At 41.5% G+C, this 16,218-nt stretch overlaps 1 protein-coding gene and 1 long non-coding RNA gene across 10 annotated transcripts in view; one reads left to right on the top strand and one right to left on the bottom strand.

The window, feature by feature from the left end:
• Positions 1 to 16,218, bottom strand: part of MEIS2 (Meis homeobox 2) — a 190,181-nt gene that overhangs the window by 172,337 nt on the left and 1,626 nt on the right. For 6 of the 9 annotated variants that reach the window (XM_085580394.1, XM_085580400.1, XM_077784066.2 and 3 more), the window contains exons 3-8: positions 15,152 to 15,384; positions 13,389 to 13,530; positions 12,828 to 12,878; positions 11,999 to 12,049; positions 10,949 to 11,098; positions 687 to 801 (exon numbers count right to left, since the gene is read on the bottom strand). In XM_085580394.1, the coding sequence (XP_085436520.1) occupies positions 687 to 801; positions 10,949 to 11,098; positions 11,999 to 12,049; positions 12,828 to 12,878; positions 13,389 to 13,530; positions 15,152 to 15,384 (742 nt within the window). Of the gene's footprint in view, positions 1 to 686; positions 802 to 10,948; positions 11,099 to 11,998; positions 12,050 to 12,827; positions 12,879 to 13,388; positions 13,531 to 15,151; positions 15,385 to 15,901; positions 15,995 to 16,218 lie in introns of those variants that run through there. The other 3 variants (XM_085580399.1, XM_031504997.3, XM_085580396.1) reach the window with 2 other exon arrangements.
• Positions 11,094 to 14,684, top strand: LOC146767341 (uncharacterized). Its single transcript, XR_014955601.1, has 2 exons — positions 11,094 to 11,709; positions 12,252 to 14,684. It is a non-coding gene; the product is annotated as an uncharacterized LOC146767341 (long non-coding RNA).

The raw sequence follows: 16,218 nt of genomic DNA, 5'->3' as shown, positions 1-16,218 counted from the left end.
TTTGACACTCACTCAGCATGGATGCAGATGACCACACATAAGGTGCAATGCAGTAGGAAATAAACCAAAAAACCTTAAAATAATAATCAAACCTCCTGAACCTTGAGAAACTTTCACTGTATATAGATAAAAAAGAGGTTTTGCAGTTCAAGTGTATCTCTATTTACCTTTCAGAATTCAGATTTTCAGAAGTAAAAACAAATCTGTACAAGCAAACATTTCAATAAACATTTTTCTGCCTAATTCAGGGTTTGCTTCTGCTTTATATAATTTAGCAGCTTCATAACTTCACATAGAAGTCTCTCATATAAAACTACAGGTTAAACTCTCTTTCTTTAACCCAACTCAAACAACTGCACAGCAGCTGGAGAATATGTCTGTCATTATATTTACTTACACCACACAAAAATAAACTGTAGATAACCAAATTTGTAAAGGAATTGGCAGAACTAATCAATTGTTATTACAAAGCTTGTTTGAAGATTAGATATTTCGCTTTGAAAGAATAATAAAATGCAGCTAAGTGGGTTAGGAAAAGGAAATACCGTCTCCCTAACTTACAGCTGATTATACTGCAAGTCTGCCACTCCATGTTTACTCTAAGGCAGATGTACTGATATAATGAAAAAAGCTGGAGTTATTTTAGTCATGCCTACTTTGTGGAGGGAAAAAGTTTGACCTTTTACCTTGCTCGCTGCTGTTGTCTCCACTCTGGGAAGCGTGGCCCCCGCTGGAGGGCCCTGGTGTGCCTGCCGAGTGCGTTGAGGTTGCATCATCGTGGTCTCTCCAAGATGAAGGATTCTGGTGTCAGAGTGCCAAGGAATTTTTTCCACGGTTCCCATTCCAATAGCAAATGAAGAACAGAAAGCAAACCGGGAGAAGATGGGAGGAAGGGGAGGAAAGTATACACATTAGCATTTGTGAAATGTGCCAAACACCTATACTGTTTGCACAGGGTAATAATTCTTCAGCAAAGACAAGCAGAGGAGATACAAAGATTTACTTGTTAAAACACAGGACAGATTTTTTTTTTATTTTTTAAACTTTCCACAGAGTTTTCTGGATTTAATTGTTTGAATAGTACCGGGAAACAATATTTCAGGACAGACAAACCGTAAATTTACTTTCTTAAAGAGCTCTACACGGTAGTGGTGGGGGGAGGGGAGGCAGTGGAGGGAAGAGTACCTGCCTACATAGTTTATGACACTAGGTGTTCTTATTAGGATCAGGATAGTTGGTATGCAAACTATCTCCCCACACTTTGTTTTTCCAGGCTGACTACAGCAGTGAGGGGAGGAGGGAAACTTTTTCAAGAAGTACAGGAGAAAATGCATGGGAGCCGAGTGTGTCTTCACTCCCTAACCTCTCTGTCACCCATTTAGATGCTGGAAAAACTTCCAATGAAGTCAAAGTTGTTAGGGGAAAAAAGCAGGTTTTCTCTGAAAGACATTATATTCCAAGAAAGATGCTTCCTCACCCCCAGCTACCACCTTGATATGACACATTTCAAGAGACTTTTCTTCATTTATCATTCTAACAGTTCACTTACAAGAATTGTCACGAACAACCACTAGATGATTATATAAAATAACATGTATAGTGATTTTCATGTAATTCCTTCTGCATTACTATGTATAAAACACTACAAAAGGGAATGCAGAAGACAGACTTACAAGTTTTCAAAACTTGGCTAAGTAAGAGCTGAACTACTGTACTTAAGTCACATAACTCATGTATACTTTCTAATTTATTGGGCATTGGCTTTCCCGGAGAGAGGAGCTGCTATTTAAAAGGATAAGTGAGGAAAACTTAATGTTACAGTTTAGTGCTACTTTGTTGAGTGTATTCTCCTCCCGTCCTCCTCCCCTTTCCTGATCATTCCCAATACCCTGCTGTTGCTTAAAGGAAAACAGGAATTCTACTGTACAGGAAGAGCTTTATCAGCACCACATGAAGGCAGGCAAGAGATGGAATTTCCTCTGGCAGAAAAGGAGAGCAAGAACACATGAAACAGATCAGAGCAGGGGTTGGACCTGCATTACTTGTCACCTGCATGGGACAAGTTAAATCGAGGACATTATAATAATCCAACAACAAAACAAACAACGAATCTCCCCTCAAAAAAAAATTGCTTCTTAGGTTGCTTAGGTTTGATTGTGGTTTAAATCTACACTGTGAAATAACATTAGACTATTAAAGCATAAGGAGAAGCTGAAAGCAGCAAGTGACAAGTTGGATAACTTCTTTGAGCAGGACTGATTCTGACCTCATCTACATCAATGTGTAGTAGAAGTAAGTTCAACATAATCAACTGATTTACCCATTGTAAAATACAGTGTAAGTGCAATTGGGACCAAGTCCCAAAATCTATATTGAAACATCTCAAAGTAATCTTCTAGCACTGATTAATACCACATGCTGTATCGCAACACAGGATAGAACTGCCAAGTAACGGCTTGCTACAATACCCAGCAACATAAATCTGATGGGCCTGACCTGGATCACAGCAGAGACAAAGGAAAGAGCCCATGACTTCAAAAGGTTCCCAGTAAAGTCTCAGGTGACCAAAGGGTAAGCAGGATCCAAATCCCCTTCATCTTACAAGGACAGACACACACATACACCTACGCATGTGGTTCCATGACAGGAAGACATGAGTAAAGTCAGAAGACAGGTCAGGATCTGAAATTTGCCTAACCTGTCAGCACAACATGCAGCACAAGAACACTTACAGCACAAAATCACCAGCCCTTCCAAAACCTAGAATACTGATCTACTTTTCCTCATAAAGAACTACAACAGGAAAAAGCTGCAACCAAACAGTAGTATTTTATATTCATTGAGGTTATTATGTTAATCTTCTCTAATTAATACTGTTATTCCCCACAGTTTCATCGGAAAAGAAAAGAAAAAAACAAACAGCAAAACAAAACATGAAAAACAAATAAATCCCCCAGATTTTACCATCATTTTTCAGAGTCAGATGGAGAGAAACACAAAAAGAAAGATGAGAAATCTTGAAAGTTGAAGCGACCCGGTTGTTATTAAAAAGAACAAAAAACTTGAAAATAAGGTTAGCAAAAAGTTCCCATGGAAATAAAAGGCAAAAACTGTGCAAGTTCTTTACAGCCTGGATTAAAACACAGTTGTGCCTATGAGCTTCTCTTTTTATCTCTGACTTAGGAAGCCACTCAAATAGCTTCAAGCTGAAGGCAAACAGCAGACAGAAGCTCTTCAGTCCTCTGCAGCCTCTTAGCGTCAGCTGTTTGCCGGATGGTAATCAGATAAAGAGCTAGAAGAAATACATGAAAAAGAAAAGAAACAATAGCATAGCATGAGTTTAGCCCTCCAACAGCATTGTGCTGGAACCTTCTTTTAGACATCATAGTAATTGCAACATGTTCACCTAGGCTAAACTTTTCATGGAACACAGTGAGTTATGCTAATTTTGTGTACTGCAGGCTCTCTTGTGCTGGCTGCTGTTGGAGCACCTTAGCACATGTATGAAAGTTACAATAATTAACTGGTAACTGCCCAGCTGTGTTTTAAGGCGAATGTCATCCAAAACCTATCATACAATATTTCAAAATCTAGACCAGCCTTTCTGTTTCAAAGCTGTAAAAATTTGGAAAGGGTCACTGAATGAGACTTCCCACAGCTGAAAACACTTGCTGTCTCTACCAGGCTGAGTTGTTCTTGACCTCAGTTTGTAGATTTGGTTTGAGAAAGACATACTGTGTTGATTGAGAATTCAATGTATTTCTTGTGACACAGTATTTTTGAGGAAGATATTTGGCAGAGTTTTGTTGGAGGACAGAAAATATAAGATAAGGTATTTACTAAATACAACAGTCAAATGTTGAAGGAATTTGAAAGGGAGAGAAATAGCTAGACTTTAATATTATAAAAAATGACAAATAATTTTAGGGGTGTAGTTTACAGGCTCATAAAAATGCAGCATTCTTTTCGTTTGGACTAAGATCATTGTACAAGTCAGTGAATTGAGCTTTTTCTCCCCTAGACCATTTCCAACCTCACATCCCTCAAAAAAAATTCTTGGCCAAATGACTAATCATAACTATTTATTTTATATTTCTTTTTATGCACACCTTCACTAAAAAAAAAAAAAAAAAAAAAAAAGAGACCAAGTGGCACCTTGAAAGTGTGCTTCATGGGAAAACTTCATTGGTATAGTTGAAGTACCTCAAGAGATCCTAGTCTAAAGCCCACTAATATTAGTTACAATTTTTCTGTTTGTTTCAATGAAATTTGTATTGAGTTATCACACTGAAAAGAAGGAAATGTAGAAGCCAAACATACCAAACATATAGCTTTAGATAGATTACACAAACTGCTAGCATGACTTCTCATTTCTTCTTGCAAATTTAGTAATATACTTTGCAGAAACATATTGAAGAGTGTGGAGGATATCTGCCAAAACAGAATTGTCTATTTTGTGTACATGCGCACACTATAAAAATTTCACACATGTATGACCTAAACTAATGCCAGATACCATAGAAAGTGAAAAGCACACATGTATCTATTCCCAGTAGTTCTAATAATTGGGAGTCAAATATGGTACTCCTCTTGCTCTTACTTAATTGTGTTAAAGAGCAGTGCTACTAGGAGAAAAGCAGTGAATACTGAGTAGAGCACAATAGAAGGAGATAGAAAATAGATACAAGAAGCTATGTCTCCAGGGGCAGTATTTTCTATTTGCTGGGCTACAGACTCACAGCTGATAATGCAAGTTGTAATTAATATAAAAGCAGGAGACAATATGGGGAAAGCTTGTACTAGCAGGGCCACAGGAGATCACTCCACTGCTATCCGCTGTTTCTCATTTACACACACAGCCTTCCCTAGAAAACACAATTTTACCAATGTTTTTTCCCTTGAAAGTAAAAAAAAAAAACATTTAGCACCACCATTGAATTTTGCTAAATCTAGAAAAGAGCAACAGAAAGGACAAAAGGCATACAAAGCCAATCTGACACATTTCTCTTTTGTTGATGCTGAAAATCTGCTGGAAACCATAAGAGTTTTTAACTACTACTGGATTTCTTGAACAGAGATGTTGTAACAGAGAAATTTGATATAAGATTCTGATAAATCGCAATTCTTACTTTGTATGTCCAAAATATCTGCTGGGCAAAGCCTGGCTAGCTTTCTGTGAGTGTAGATAGTCCTGCTAGGGCTGATTCTGATATCATACTGCTTTTTATGGTGATATTAAAGACTCAATTAACCATAAGGAATCTGCTTCTTATTTATATCTGAGAAGTAAAATCAATCAGGCCAGCTGACACCCATGTGAGTGAGTTAAGCAGGATTTGACTCACATATTTTAACTGAAATTTCAAGTATACAACTCTGACAGGATCAGGCCCCAACATAATTTTATCAGATGAAATTGAAAAAATCATTAATCTTAAAAGAACAAACAAAACACAACTTGTTTTTATAAAAGAAGCTACAATAGCTATAATGCTTATTTTTTTCTAAATGTCATTGGACTCAAAGGTCTGGCAAATTAATTTTACCAGTTTTTCAGGTTTTTGTTTTTCAGTTATACAGTTTCAGTTATTTTTCAGTTTTACAAAACTGAACTGAACTATTTGATACAGATGGCATTATTCCCCACAAACACAATCCAAATCTTGCTCACCTTGTTCTTACAAATAACACATGTAAACACAGGGGAATGACTTATATGACTGATACCCTAAAGATCTGTATCTAGGTACAGCCATATATGAAAATATTATAGATTACACAGGACAGGGAAATTTATTGCATGCATGCACGTGGGTTTCTGTGTGTGCATCCGTGTCTGTGTTTGGCGTGTGTAGAGTCCAGGATGGTATCTTAGAGATCATGTCCAGTGCATTTAATAATAAACTTACTATTTAAAAGAACTTTCAATATGACAAAAAGACATGAAAAATTCTAATTTGACATAAGATGTATGTTTTCTAAAAAAGACTACTCCTGGTATCGCTCAGGTTTATTTTTGAAAAGATGCATACTTAAGATGATTACTTTTTTGTACTAGAGCTACACAACTGAAACAAAAATAAGGCACAGCAATCTATCAGATATTTTGTATATATGTACAAGTTTTAATTCTTGTCCCTTGATTTTGCATTTGAAGAAAGCATCAGGAGCAATTTTTGAGTCTCCTAGAACATGGCAGTGTTCTGAAAAGCCGTGTGTTTTGTATTTTCTAATTAAGATTGAAATCAGACATGTAATCCAGTTGTCACCAAGGAACTGAGACTTGAAAAATCAGAGAGGTGTTGGTTTTTTTTAATTGTCCTTCTATGTCATTCTGTGTGGCTACACTTCATCTAGACTGATAGACAACTCAAACCGAAAGGAATCACAGTTATCAAATAGATACTGAAAAGCATTATTGGTTCACTTTGAGAGAACAGAGTTTAAAATTAAAACACTCAAATTTGAGACTTCAGCTGGTGACAGAAGTGTACCTTGGCCCATCAAAAAGCAGGAATGCACAACACTATCTACAGTCTTGGAAAGTCACTGATGGTTTTTGCCCCTTCACAAGGCAAAAGAAAGAAAGGGCCTACAGTAATGTTCAAAGTCTTAAGGCACATTCTAAGTTTGCCTTATTATTGTTGCAGTTAGCTACCTAGTTTTCCTTCTGACACACTACAGACAGAAAGGGAACCTTTGGGGTCTAATCTGGTGTTTCTTAAAGCTCCCACTGAAGTCCACAAAAGTGTGGCATACCTGCAGACTATACCATCAGACCCTCAATTACTTCATTACTCAGTGAAATCTTACCTAAAGATTTAATTACTAAATTATAATAATAATTATAATTATATTACTGGAACAGGTATATACTACCCTATTTTTACTTTTTCTAATCTGCAAAATGTCAGGAATTTGCACAGACCATTCTTTGAGGAGAAATACTAAAGAAATGTTAAGTTGTCTGGATATCCAAAAGTACAAAATAAAGCATCTCCTCATGTGAGTGCTGAAAGTTTTAATATTCAGACTAATCTTTCTGTTCTACAGCTAAGATGTTGGATTTCTAATCTCTCAGTAATCTTTTTTCATAAAAGACGTGCATATATTTCTATTTTAATGATATATTAGGAATTATGATCTGTATATTATTACCTCTGAGCTACAAAAACATATGAACAAATATCAAAAAAACTGTTCCCACAAAAGCCAGTGGAAGGACAGTTATAAATTTCTATGGGAGAATTACTAGGCTTCAAAACAGGTTTGTATTCAAGGAAGAATTCTATGTCACCAGGTGAGGCCAGCTACAAAAGAAGTGTAATTAAAATACAAAATGTTACATTATGTTCAAAGAAAGTTTTAAAATCTCCAAATTTTATAATTTGTCATGTTTTTCAAATTTAAATAGCTTGAAATATGAAAAAAAATGATCATCAGACATGTTAGGCTGAACACAGAATTCAGGATAGGGCCTGGTATGTTTAGTTGAACAATAATAAATTGTCTGTGCTGGGAAACCAAACTTAAACTGCAGCTGCAAAGGCTTTTTTCCCCCTCTTTTCTTATCTTTTTTTCCCCTTACTAATCTGGTTCAGCCAGGGCATAGCTGTAATTACCTTCTTTCCATCTACAGCTAATACCTCAGAGCAATAAAAAAAAACGAGGGTGTTAAAAATTCAAACACTAATTATGGGCTGTTATATTTACTAAACACAGCAGAGTAATAACAAAAGTTTCAGCTTTCTGTGGCCAACACTACACTATTTGATCTACCAAGTCCCTGGACCCTTTACACTAACTATATTACATAACAGCTAATAGCGCACTAAAATAAAATTCAATAAACACATTTATTACCAAACAAGTACAGCACAACAACTTTCAGCTGTCTCCTTTTTTTCAGCACAGGTGTATCTCTGAAGAGTTCATTCCTTTGTTGTTTTTGGGTTTGGTTCCCAATTAAGTTATATAAATTGCAGAGCAGTAGATTTTGAAAGGGGGAGCATGCAATATTTGAGTACCCCGTTTAAAGTGTTATGGTAAATATTGGCTAATCCTACAATTCTTTCTGTTACTTTCCTCCATGCCTGTTTCAAGGTCTAGAAAAACAATAAAGCTGAGAGCTGCCTTAGTTCCTAATTCAGGTCTGCCACTACTACCACCCCTGACATTCACATTAAACGCACACAGGGTAGCTTTACACCACTAATAACAATACAGGGGTATGGATTTTTGGGGTGTCAAACAGCTGTCACAAACTGTCACCTCCACAAGAGAAACCCTGGCACACAACAAATTAACCTACACTTCTTTTGAGCTATCATTATTCATAGCCAATCAGTTGAAATGCTCCTAGTATTTCATGTGCAAATAAAACCATGAGGGGAAGACCCGCAGATCAGAATAGTGGGCCAATACATAAAACAGAGGAAACAACATGCTGTCTCTGTCCTTCTGAAGTGGCTCATCATCACCCCTACACCAACTTTCACCAAATGAGATCTAGCCTAAGGCTATGTATTAAATATGCATATCAAGGCAAATGAAAAAAAAATAAACCTAGAGAGCCAAATTGGACAAATTTACATGCTTGAACTGCTACATTTTCAGGTAGATGCTCAGAAATTATAGTTCATTTTTTAATAGACTTATGTGTTTATATCAGCTATTTTTTAATAGTTTTTTTTTCTTTTCTGTGAATAAAGATGCATTTCTTTCTGCTGAAACATTGTACAGTGCAAATATAAAACATGGTAGTTTGACTAAGCTATAAAAAGGTGTTAAAGTTTTGTCAGGAAAACAAGTTAATATAAAAAAAAAAAAAAAATCCAATAAGGAGACACATTTCCCAAAACGCATGAATAAAATGTAACTATGTGATACAACTCTTCATTTCCCAGTTGGTGTTCTGGTTGCACAAATTATTGCTTCCTTTCAAAACAAATAGCAGGGGGCTAAAGTAAAAATGTTATAGCTCAAATCTCCAGGAAGTAAAAGGCTTTAAATTATAATACCCAATGAAGTGGTAAACCCTAACGGGTGCAAGACAAATGAGTTGTCATATTTGAGTTTATTTGAGTTTGTTTTAGGGGACACAAAAGCAAGAGGAGATTCTTCTTAGGGAAGATAATAGTTACCAAATTATCAAAATGCTAACCCACTCCACTCCTGTCCTATCATTGTGTATGAATTTAAATATTATAATGGAGCACTGCAAATTGGCTTGAGCATTTGCCATCTGCCAGAACCCTAAACAGGCTAGTTTATCTAATCTCTTCAATATAAACATAAGCATGCTCCATTTCTACACTTCCACTTGAAACACACTCTTGTAAAGAAACTGTATTGGAGAAGCATGTATTTTTTTTTTTCCTGTTTCTCTAAATTTTACACAGTGAGTCACTATCTTTCAGGTTGCCACTCATTTCAATTTCTTTTATAGTACTCTCCCAGAATACTTATGCCCACGAATTTAAGGTTGTAAAATGCCATGAAACAAATATTTTTGAAATTGTGTCATGCCTCATGGAGTTTATTACCTACATGTGAGTTAGCTGATAAGGAGAGAAACTTTAAGGAAGATCTGCATACTTTTTTTTCCTCTCAAAATAATAGATTTAAAATGTAAACATAGCACAAACCTTGTCATGCAATGTTTACTGAATACAAATGAGAAAATGAAAGCTAAGGCTTGGGTCCAAAAATATTTCCCGTAACTAAGCCACGCCAGAAGGGGGACATTCAGAAGAATTTATTATTATTTTATCTCCCAATTCAGCTTTAGTCCAGGTCTAATGTAATTACCAAATACACACAAAAACAACATGTTTTCAAAGGAAACAAAAGCTCCTAGAAAGCTCATTCTCCCTGGGCTTCCAGCTACTCCTCTTAACACACTGGGAAATAAAGGCAGGCGCCTGTGCAGAAAGCATGGTTAACTTCACACCGGGTGTTAAATTAATATTTCAACTGCTAAAATATTAGACACTATCATTTAGATTATTAGTTCAATTGAATCTAAAACTGTATAAACCCCTTTGCCCCCCAGGGATGCATTCCTATAAAGAAAGTGGAATTCACACCCACCCTTTTTAACCAGAGCTGTTCCTTCCCTTTTCTGCTGCACCAGCTGCAATATTTCCCTCCACATCCCAAAGCCTCTCTGCATCTACATCCTTTGAAGGATCAGAGGAGCCACTCTAAAACCCGGAAAAACAAAGGCACTCTCCTTTTCATGCACACCAATGTTCAGTTCTACACACATTACACTAATTCACCAATTCCTAAAGTGTTAAAATCAACCGCTAACCTACGGTTACTCAATCATCATTCTCTCCAACTTTCTGTAATACATTGTTAATAATTGCTTCATCAAGGTTACTGTCTTTTATTATGAAGATGCTTCAGGCGTTTGGCAATAAGTCCATATTCTGACAATAAGTTGCTATAAAGCAAAAGCATTGGAAACTCTAATGTGCTAACCCCTTTTTTTAATGTAGTGTAGTATTGCCAATAATTCTCATCACTTGTCATCCCCACGAGAGGGGAGGGGGGAGCAAATCAGCAAACTTTCTTCCTAACTTTCTTGTCTGTGTTTCCTTACATTGATGCATTGATTACAAAGTTGGCAAAGAACAGGAGAAAGCACTGATCCCCACATCAAATCAACAGTTTGCTAGCTCTACAAGCCGCCCAGACTAGGAAACTTTACAAACCATTGCAAACTCGTTGCTTTACAGATGAAAACTGAAGGAGCCTTTTGCATTTCTACAACTTTGTGAAGTGAAAGGGAAGAAAGTTTGAAGATGGGATTCAAGCTTGCAGGAGGTTAAGGTAGTGGTAATACTAATAGACAACAGCAACAAAGCAAGGAAATCCAGAATAGGTCCTCTAAATAGGTTAAACACTTTAAAAGTATCATCAAGAAAACAGAAGGACTTACATGATCGGCTAAATTTGTGGAAGATCCTGAGAGTTCTTCATGGTCTGATTTGGAGCTGCCGTCCCTCTCATCAATAACGAGGTCTATTGGCATTTTTCCTTTCAAACAACTAATGTACCGATGGCAGAAATTATCACACAATTCATGAACCTGAAAAGAATAACAAGAATAACAGAATCAATAATGGCTAAATATCGTATTTCAGCGCTTTTTTTTTTGTTAATAACAAGTTCAACCCTCTGATCTACTTCACAAGTAACTCTAATTAAGGGGGACAATAGTTGAAGGCAAGGAAACAATAGAGAAATTGTTGCAGCACATATTATTCTCTAGAGACTTGCTGCAGCAACAAGTCAGAGAGAGAGATAGTGGGCTCGGACTTGAGTGCTGAAGAGGATCGGATTTGGTGATAACATTGGAACACTGGGAGCTGGACCCAGGTGGTATCTCTGGAGCATACACAACCCAGACAGGTACAGCTAGTCACTCGGGAGGGGATCAGTTAAAACCGGGGCTAAAAAAGGTCTAAATGGCCGGGAGCAGTAAAATGAAGCTACTTGCTGAGGTTGTGGGAAGAGCCATTCTTGTCCCAGGGCACAGCCCCTGCCCACGCCTCGTAGGGGCCCCTGCCTCTTCCAAACATTTAGTCCTTCCTTGGGGTTAATGTGCCTGCCAGATCCGGAGAGGAAAACGAGTGGTTTCATTTCTTTTTGTTAAACATAATTTCTGATTGGGAAAAAGAGCTTCTACTGAGGAAAGGGGTAAGAAGGATGAAAGGTGTTTAATATTTAATATTAGTAAATATTGGAATTACACACACACAAAAAGGGAAAAAACGGCCTGGGCATGTCTGTCGGTTGTCACATGCTCTGGTGGCACAGGTTACAGTGTCACAATGCATTACCCCTATCGTCTCTGGCCATGTTTACAAGTCAGACCAAACAGTCAGGAAGAAGGGAGCCCGGGGACGGGGCGGGGGGCGGGGGGCAGAGGGCGAGGGGAGAGGGGGCAGGGAATGGCATGACCCCCGCCCACCTCCGTGGCTCTTACCTTTTCTAATTCCAAAAGATGAAACCTTAGTACTTGTATTGCTTGGATCATCTGCAAGAAAGTTTTGAGCAAGAGGTTACGTGGGAGACAGGAGCACGGTGGCTGGGCAGAGCCGCGAGCCCGAGTGGGAAAGGGGGAGAAGGGGATTGTCAGGGCGCGCGGTCATTATACAGGATTTTAGTTCATTGGTCATGCTTTAACAATTTTGATCAACTTTAACCTAAACACTTGATTTTTGTCATATTTATTCCAGGAGCCGTGATTAGCGCTTTATTACCGCGATCTTCGAGAAAACCTCTTCCTCTCCTCGTTTCCCTCTCAGCACCCCGGCCCTTATCCCTGAGGGTTCGCAGAGAAGTCAAACACACGCTCCCACCCCCACCCCCGCCCGCAGGAGAAAGGGGGCTGAATGTGTGTTTGAATAGTTTGGCATCTTCTTTACAAGCGGATTTAGGCACTTTGAATATTGAAATCGTTCACATTAGCAAAAGAATTACATTAGAAATCTCCAGCTCTCTCTTCTTAAGCAGTTACTTCCTTCACTTTTAGCTTCCCGTGACTTTCAAACGCGGCTTTGCAATGCTTTGGGGCTTGAGACTTTGCTCTGACTGGCTCTAAGAATAAAGCTCTTTGAAGCCTCTTGACGGCAACTTGCCGACCGGCCGGCGCCCCGCTCCCATGCCGGCGCAGCCCGGTGCCCGGCCCGGCAGCCGCTGCCCCGCCGCACCGCTCGGCCCGGTCCGGGGCAGAGGAGGGCGCCTGCCGGCAGCGGGCGGAGGGGTCGGGAAGGGCGAGAGGGGAGTGCGGTGAAAAAGGGAGCAGGCCTTACCAAATTGTCCAACTCTGGATTTGAAGAAAAAAGTGGTTTTTCGGCGCGGACCTACAAGAAGAAGGAAAAGCGGCGTGAACTACAGCTGCTGTCTTTACCCCCGTAACCCGATCGCCCGAAAGGGGAAAATCCCTTCGACAAAACCGGCCGGTACGAAAATCCGGCTGAACGCCTTGGGTCACCGAGCTGCGGAAAGGAGCCCGCTCCGCTCCTGCTGGTCCGGCACTGAGCCGGCCGCCGGTCCCACGGGAGCCTTCTCCTTTGGGTCCCCTGCCTGCTTCCCCTCCCGCTCCCTCTGCCTCCAGAACTCGGCCACAGCTACCTTTCCCTATCACTAATGCAGGAGGGCAAGGCCCGCGAGTCCCAGCGTGGAGGGGCTGCCGGCAGGGGGGTGGAGGTCAGGGCCAGCCGGGCCACCAGGGCGCACCCCCGCCCCGCCGGAGAGGGGGCGCCGGGGGAAAGGCAGGCTGCCCCTGCCAGCGCCCGGCCGTGCGGGTCGAGGCGCTGAGGAGGCGGCGGGAGCGCTGGCGAGGGTCGGGGGCGGGGGGAGAGGTGCCGGACCTGTTTAGCGAAGACGGCGATGTCTTCGTTGAAGGAGTCGGAGGAGCAGACGTCCCCGCCGGCCACGCCGGGCTCCCGGGGTGTGCAGGTCGCCAGCTCGCACTTCTCAAAGACCAGAGCTAAGAGGGGGAACAACGGGTGCCTACCGGGCGGTGGCACACAAAGAGAAGGGAGGGGGTGGGGGAGAGGGGGAAAGAAGAGCTATAATCAACAAGTATTTTTTTTTTTTTTTTTTTTTTTAATGCACGGACACACGGACACAGCCACACTCTGTAGTTTCGCACTAATGCCCGGGGCAGAGCAGTGGAGAATCAGACTTTGAAATAAAAATACTGGTTTTGGTGGTGAGCTGGATGTTGTTGTTTTGGTTGTTTGGGTTTTTTTTTTAATTTTGAAATTTCAATGCCCGAACCACATTCCCCGTGCAGTCCTCCCCGACGAGGACAAAAGTAACCTCTCTAAACGCAAAAGGCACCGAACGTGCTCAGCAGCAGCTCAACTGAGAATGTTGCACTTTTGCCACAGCTTAAAATACCGCAAAACCTGGAAGATCCCATCCCTACCCTCCAGCTATGACCTAAAACGAGAGTACAGCTAGGCAAACTGCAAACTACTTAATACGTAATTTTATTTTTCAAGGGGCCTGCTAACAAAAATGTGGTGAAGTTTCCTGGCTTAGGAAGCACACCCAAGTAAAATACCATCTGTCCAGATAAGTGAGCTGGGAGGGGGTGGAGGAAGGGAGCACTTCGCGAAATATTTTCCCATAGTTGGTGTAGTCAGAAAAAAAATTATCTGCGTGCGAAGTAGTAAGCATGCATTTGTTTCTTTTCCCCTTTGGTGTCTGATCAAGGCCCCACACTTCGTTATAGATGTTACTAGCTCTCCTTATAGGATCAGTTAGTATTTTTTCCAAAAGGCATTGAAGGGAATCGGTGTCATTCCCTCCAAGCAAAGCCCTGGTGCAGGCTTGAGCTTTGCTGGGCATGGATTTCTTTTTCCTCATGTTCTTTCTTTCTTAAACAGAAAATTCAGCTCATTGCCCCAATGTATTTATGTCTTCTCTCTCTGGGAAGAGCTGTTTGCAAGAAGTGAATCCCTTTTATTCTTACTACCTTCCGCGATGTGAATAGCTCTTTATTTACGAAGTTGGAAGAGTGGTATTATGGCACAGAGGAGAACACCAGAACAACACTTCTCCAACTAAAATCCAGAGCAATGAGAGTCTCTAACTCCTACGTGAGGCCTTGCCAAGAAACAACAACAACAAAAAAAACCCCACGGGTAAGAAAAGAACACCCCCCCCCCCCCAAAAAAAAAAAAACCACAAAAAAACCCACAAGATCGAAAAAAACTCGAATAAATAAAAAAAGAAAAATGGAAGGACAAGGCAACACTACCTCTCTCCGACCCAGCCTCTCTTCCCAAGAGGTCTGTTTTCCAGCACTCATTTCCCGTGGGTGCTGGCACCTCAGCCGAGTCAGGCTGGGATCGCCCTCGTCCCGAGATCGCCGGCCACGGCAGTGCCACCGCGCGGGTCTCCCTCCTGAGCGGGCTGCTGGGGGCTGCCCTGCCGCCGTTCTTCCCTGCGGACTCTCCGGGCTCCCTCTCCCCACTCCGCTCCGGGGCCCGGCTGGCCGCTGCCGCCGCGGCCCCGCGGGAGCTGCCGCTGCCCGCCCCGCTCCTGCCCCTGCCCCGGCCGCTCCGCAGGCACCGGCGCTGCGGAGCCGGGCCCTGGCGCCGGGCGGCCCGGCGACACCTACCCGTAGATCGCATCCTTGTCCCGCTTCAGAGCGTCGTTGACAGCGGAGCCCATGCTGGCCGGCATGACATTGGGGTGCGGGGCGTGGGCGCCGTAGTGCTGTCCGGCGTGGAGCGGCGGCCCATGGTTGAGGTGGTGCACCGGGGGGATCGGCCGGGGGGCGTGGGGGTCCCCGTACATGGACGCCGGCACCCCTACTCCGTCCATCCCGCCGTAGTGGGGCAGCTCATCGTACTGTCAAAAAGCGGGCCGGAAGAGAAGAACGCAAAAGCAAGAGGAGAAGAGAGGGGGGAATAAAAAAACAAACAAACAACAACAGAAGTCAGAAGAGTGTAAAGCACCCGGACAGACACAGAGTAAAACAAAACAAGAACAACCACAATAGAGAGATAAATGCTCAAAATGAAGTCAACTGGGACCGGGAGCAGGGGCTGGAGGGGCTGAAGGAGGAGTGGGGGTGCGAGAAGAGGTAAAAGGGGAAAGTGTGTTTGCCTGTCTGCGTGTGTGGGGGAAGATGGTCCTCTTCGGCACAGGCAGAAGAAACCCTAACAAGGAAACAGGGATGAAAAGGAAGGAAACGGAGGAGAGAAACTAGAGTTACTCTGCATTAGAAAAGAAGAAGAAAAAAAAAAAAAACAAGTAGAATCAAAACCAACTAGATAAATAAATCAACACTAGAAAGGAGAGAGGAAAGGTAGGGTGTATCGGGAGGAGGGGGGGTAGATAAAGGGGAAAATAATCTGAAAGTTACCAGAAACATTATTTAGTGGCAATTCCCCTTGTCCTTGTCACAGCCAGAGACAAAAAAAAAAAAAAAAAAAAAAAAAAAAAAAAGCAGCTATATGTGTATACATATATATACATTCGTATATACACAGACACACATATGTATTTCTTAGTCTTTGCTAGGCAGCAGCAGTAGCGGCGGCGGCAAGCAGCAGCAGCAGCAAGCTTTCCCCTGTGAAACCCGTGCTACTGAGCAGGCAGAGAGCAGGGAATTCGCGCTGCTGGGGAAAAAGCTAGAGAGGAAAAAAGCGTGGAACAATTGCAGAGAGACACACACAGAGA

Source organism: Lonchura striata, chromosome 5 (genome assembly GCF_050655825.1).
Source record: "Lonchura striata isolate lonStrDom1 chromosome 5, ASM5065582v1, whole genome shotgun sequence".
Classification (NCBI taxonomy): Eukaryota; Metazoa; Chordata; class Aves; order Passeriformes; family Estrildidae; genus Lonchura; species Lonchura striata.
The sequence above is the reverse complement of the archived record's forward strand: the minus strand, read 5'-3'. Positions and strand labels throughout refer to the sequence as shown.